Source organism: Eptatretus burgeri, chromosome 5 (genome assembly GCF_056783735.1).
Source record: "Eptatretus burgeri isolate ZD-2024b chromosome 5, Ebu_testis_v1, whole genome shotgun sequence".
NCBI classification, from domain to species: Eukaryota; Metazoa; Chordata; class Myxini; order Myxiniformes; family Myxinidae; genus Eptatretus; species Eptatretus burgeri.
Window position 1 is genome coordinate 22,261,944 of NC_140965.1, and position 6,000 is coordinate 22,267,943.

Here is a 6,000-nt window from a genome sequence, read left to right on the forward strand (position 1 = left end):
AAAGACTTGGTACATTTCCAGAAGCTCAGGACCAATAATGTCCCAAAGTGTTTTGTAAAATTCACATGGAATGCCGTCCAGTCCTAGAGCTTTCCCAGATGCCATACCAGAAAGCGCAAGCCTCAATTCTTCCAGAGTGATAGGGTTCTCCATCGAGACCCGTTGTGACTCAGACAACTTCGGCAAAGGTTCAATAAAAGTATTTGTAACATTCAAATCAACTTTTGTAGCGCATAAAAGAGAGGAAAAAAAAAGCATTGATTAACTTCCGAATCATCTTAGGTTCACTTACAATCCCACCATCAGGTGATTGCAAAGATAGCATTAGCTGTTGTGTTTTAGTTTTATTCTCCAAGGAGAAGAAATATTTAGGAGAGTCACAAAGATTCAAGTTTTTAATTATAAGCCGCACTACAGCCCCTTTTGCACGTTCCTCTTCAAGGTGTTCTAAGCACCTCTTTCTTACTTCTAAAGTATTTGTGTTCTCTTGTGTTACCATTCAATGTAGTAGGCTTTGATTGCAGTTCCAGAATCTCCTTTTCTAGTTGGGAGATCTTAAAAAAAGTGTCCTTTCAGTAATACACATTATATTGTTGGCAAAAAACCTTGATGTGTGTTTTTGCAATATTCCACCATTGTTTCTTACTCTGAAAAGTGTTTTTTTGGCCAGAAGAGAACACCAAGAGGCTCTAAATGCATTACAAAAATGCACCTCTTCTAACAAACCAAGATTTAGGGCCCAATAGGCACTCGTACGTGGAGTACAAGGAAAAAATCAATTTTAAGAATACCAGATGATGATCTGAACAACCAGAGAGCGAAATCGCCGTTGACAAAATGAAATTCCGGAAACCATTGTTAACGTAAAATTTATCTAAACGTGCAAAGATACTCTGTTGTTCGAGGCTTGACGCCATGAAAATTGCTTAATCCGAGGGTGCTGCAACCTCCATGCATCAATCAGGTGATATTTTATGAGAACAGCCGCCAAATGTTTTGCACTCTCTGGGTGAGGTTCAACACCTTTACGGTCTAGAGATGGCTCCAAAGTGCAATTGAAATCACCGGCTAGGCAGACAAGACCACCAAAATCAATTAGAGCTAAACAATTATCTAGCAAGGAAAAATGATCTTTTCTTCTAGAAGCATCATTTGGGACATACGCATCCAGAAATGTGACCTTATGACCTCCACACGGAAAAACAACAAAAGCCAAATGACCTTTCATAACTTCGTGAAATGCTATTTGGTCAGATGGGATTTTTGAAGCAAGCCAGAAAGTGACTCCTGCTCTCGGACAATCAAACGAGCTGAAAAATCACGAGCCTCTTATTGTATTTTGCCATTCTGCTAAACAGGTGTCAACACAACGCACATCCTGGAGAAAAGCTACGTCTGCATGCATTTGCTCTCATAATAGTTTGACATGCGTTTTTCGGATTGGGGCGCGGCCCCCGTTTATGTTTATACTTGCAGTAGATAAAACCATAATGAGTTTTTTGAGTTTATTTAAAGAAATGATCATTGAAGTTCTTTCCTTGCAATAGATACAAATTTTCTCAGCCTATACACCAGGGACTCGTTGGCACCACAGGCGGTTGGATTTTAATGATGCGAGAAGCAGCAATATTAAATTTGTCCAAATGTGAAAAAAAGAAGCTTGATCTTTTTACAATAAATGTTATGTAGAAATTGGATTATTTCAATTGGAGAGGGGGCATCTACAGTAAGTCCTTGCCATCCTGTAAATCCCCAGTTGCACCTTCGGTCTCACTGGAATCTGATATTGAACAGGTGTTGTCCAAAGCGCACGACTCATGCTCGATGACAACGTTTTTCACCTTTACAAGTGCAGGAGACACTAGTCTCGGCTTAACGAAGACAAATTCTTCAGGTAATGGATCAATCTCCATTTTTGAGGGGACCTCCTCACAGGGTTTTGGTGTACTTGGCACACTTATTGTTTGAACAATAAAATTACCCCTGTGTGGGGGTGACGATCATCTCTATAACACCACAAGTTCTCAATGTTCAGTTATGACCGGACTATTGCGCAGTTCTACTGCGCAGCTCGAACTGCGCAGTTTGGTCAAAGATGACTCGGCATTTTGGCGCATGTGCATGAAATTATATTTTGAAAATAAATGCCGACGTTTACATTTCGGGTTTTGAAACTTTTGCACCTTTGGCAGAAAATGTATAAATATAAAAGGCTAAAAATGTGTTTTATATTTATGCTTCATTTCTCCTTCCTTCCTTCTTGGCGAATCGCATCGGCGTTTTTGGCCATCTTCCAGATCACATGACGATCAAACGGGAAGGAAATTCAAAAATCTTTCTGGTTAGATACAAGATAATATTTTTTACTATCATGATCAATAAACAGTTGCCGAATATCTTGTAGAATGGCAGACGAGATAGGATTTGAAAATGGCGATTTTTATAATTTATGTGACCTCGTGACCTTGACCCTGACCTTGAACCCGGACAAAAGTTATGTCGTTGTGCAACACTCATCGACCTCTACCTACATGCTAAGTTTCATCAAGATCGGAAAGAAAAATTGACGGACGGACGGACGGACATTTGGTCCGGCTTTATTAGGTCATCTTGGTAGAGATGAGCTAAAAGGCGAAGAGATAGCAAGGGAAAAAATTAAAAAAGGAGAGAAAAGGGTGAAAAGCAGCACGACAACACAGTGCACCACGAGAGCTGCCGTGCAGCAAACCCTCGTGATTACATGTGTGCAGTAGCAGCTGGGTGGGGGGGGGGAGGTGGAGAGAGACTGAGACTGAGACCGAGACTGAGACTGACAGAGAGACATTATATAGGTTGAGAAAATCCCTTTATAGGTATATTGCTATATATATATATGTATATACATTATATATGTTTGGTTCCAGGACCACAAGATAAATTACACTAGATTTTTGCATCTGTTGGTGGAAGGAGATCTCTTGCATCTCTTGCATCTCGTGTTTCTATATTTCCGTGAATCCGACTTACATTAAGGAACACAACAATTATAGTTAACCACCCCGAAATTTCCACTCCATGTTTTGTTTAAATGCTGAGAATTATGTTTGAAAGGCGATTTGAACCACAGATTTTATGCTAGCAACTGGCAGGTTAAAAGTGCGTGTCCGTCGAGCAGAACCGCATGTGCAAAAGGCCTCATTTAGTATTATATTTATTGATTCGTATGCAGCCCGTGGCTCATTGGCTGCACCATTTTCTGGCGGAACAGCTGTGCCGCTGCTGCAGTGCCCTTGTTACCAACAAGCTAGTACTGTACTCATTTTGCCGACCTCGGAAGGATGACGGACTGAGTCAACCCACCTGGTGTGAATTCAACGACATAACATGGGCTTGAATTCAAGACCCTAAGATCTTAAACCAGTCACCTTAATTGTAAAACCAGCACCAAGCTATTTAGCATTCATACGTCATCATTTTGAAAGTCGTCATTTCAAAAGTCACGTGTTATAAATAACCGCTCTTTGAGACAAAGGAAATCCAAATATTTACTCACATCTGGCTGAGCAGGTATTTTAACATTTTATATAAAAGCAAGGTGTTTATTTTTACTGATATTTTTGAAAACGGTATGATTTAGCTTCTAAAATTAGGTAGGCAGTAGAACGAGTAATTACCTATCGCATGATCATCGAGTAGCATGTGTGCTTTGGAACACAGGTGATACCTTGTATGTATTTTAGCAAGGTGTGAGTTTAAACGGTGCAATGAGTTCAAAAACCGATCAGAATGGTTGAGCAATTTGGAGCATTTTCACAACCATGAAACAACTGCTGTCACCGAAACTAACATTCATCATCATCGGGTGGACCAAAGTCGGATAAAACATTAAACCTCAACAAACAAACCACTACTACTACGACCTCGATTAATTATTCAACCTTCTTCTGGGGATGTTTCTGGCCCAAGTCTTTCACGAACCGGCTGGTCAGGCCTGGCATGAGTTTAAAGGTGATTTGGGTCAGAATTTATAATTTGTTCATGGTGCTGGAGATAACTCACCTGTTCTTTATAAAATGTTCCATGGGATCTTTAACGTGTACCAAATATCTGAGGGACGGCTCACTTTGTAATACGACTCCCTGCATGCGGACCAGCAATCCGATGGTTTATCATCGGGTCGGGAATTGAACGCAGATTGTAGATCTCAGAGAAGTAAATGCACCTGTCGACCTTCGTGCCAGACTAATCATTCATTCTCACTTGATACTCAATTTGACATATACAAGATGAGTTCAATCAGGACATTGCGTTTGATCAGAAGGCAACTCTTGTGGCTGTTGCAACAAATATTGGAAATAAGAAATATTAAATGGAGGGAGATAATATTCTAGAATATTATCTGGAGTATAAATGGAGGGAGATAATTATTATTCTAGAAGAATATTTGGACATATGTTGAGACAATGGGCCCATCATTTGATGCCAGGGTCAAGGATAACCAGCATGCATAATGTCAGGTCAGGAAGGGGAGCATGCGCTCCACTTTCCGTCAGTACTCCAGGGTCCTCCGTCTGGCCATCCCCCAGGCAGATGCCTGGTCCATCCCTATCTCCTTGAGATGCCGATCAACCTGCTGCAACCACGAGGCACATGGTCGGCCCACTGGCCTCCTCCACTCACGAGACTCCCTCGCTGAGAGAATCTGGTGAGCAGGATCAGCGTCATGAAAGCGAGCAACATGTCCATACAGCCGCAACTGACGCTCACGGACCATGCAGGTAACAAATCTCATCCGAGTCTCTCTCAGCAACCGCTCGTTGGACACAAAGTCCGACCAGCGATAGCCAAGGATTCTCCAAAGAGACCTGGTACCAAAGGAATATATATATATATATATATATATTTATTTATATTTATATACACACATGCATATACATATACATATACATATGTGACACCAGGGTGACAGTTTATAGCTGGGTGGGGATTCAAACCCGGGATGCACGGCTCAGAGTCGAATGCGTATACCTCTCAAGTCTGAGCCATCCTGCCTGCCCCGACCAGGTGGTGAACTGTCAAGGCAAATACACCTGCCCGTTCGCCCACGTTGCGACGCCAGCAAAGCAATTGAACCATTATCGGTGGAAAGAATAACACATAAACAACGGTAAAAGCTCTGGAGACATAAACTAAGATGAGTACATGGGCAAAAATGGCAACTTTCACGGCACATTAATGACAGCACAGCTAAACCACGTAATTAGAAACGGAACACCTTGGTGAAGACAGCTCACCGTCTCAGCGATAATGAGATTCCCTGAGAATCGCCAGAACACCTTGGTTCCCAGAGGCAAGATTGGCGAGGAAGGATCCTGGCTGAAGTTGGCCGAGGCACTATGCATGGTGTTTGGAACGAGCTCTTCGGTCCCACAATCAATGTGGAATAAGGACGCGCCAACACCTATGCACCACGCACACCTGCTCGTTCGAAGTGAACATGCCAACGCCCCACACTGGATTGTTCATTCTCACTTGTCCTTGACGTTCGATGCACCACCCATCACCATTATCGTTGGACGTGATGGAACAAGACACTGAAAAACAGAAATGGCATCAATAAGTTGTCCAGACAAGTTTGGTTAGAAGTTTACTTCACTCGTTCAGGTCGTGGGATCATGAACCTGTCTGACTGGCTTCCACATTCCCAGTGAATATTGGGAGGAGTACAGTGAAGCTATCCGCTAAAACCCTATATTAACATGATTGTGTCTCTTTTCATACCTTGTGTACCTTTGTGTACCTTGTTTACCTGATCAGGGAGTGTGACTGATGGACTTCCATGGAAACGCTCCAGAATATGAAAATATCCTTCACAGTTACATGCTCCAGTTTGGAAGCACAGTGTGAAAGTTTACATCCAAGGTTAAAGATGACTTTAAATTATCTTACAAAATATAGTTTAAAAATTAAATATTAAAATCTTCTACCCTTTGTTACATGAACTTGTCATGTTGGGAAGAA

General features: G+C 41.8%; 1 protein-coding gene across 1 annotated transcript in view; it reads right to left on the reverse strand.

Annotated features, from left to right (window-relative positions):
* The window catches only part of LOC147026045 (myelin and lymphocyte protein-like), a 53,052-nt gene extending 47,447 nt beyond the window's left edge, over window positions 1-5,605 (reverse strand). Inside the window, exon 1 of the mRNA XM_085881054.1 lies at window positions 5,274-5,605. Within this exon, the coding sequence (XP_085737180.1) occupies window positions 5,274-5,381 (108 nt within the window). The 5' untranslated portion in view covers window positions 5,382-5,605. The remainder of the gene's footprint in view (window positions 1-5,273) is intronic.
* Window positions 5,606-6,000: the final 395 nt, after the last annotated feature.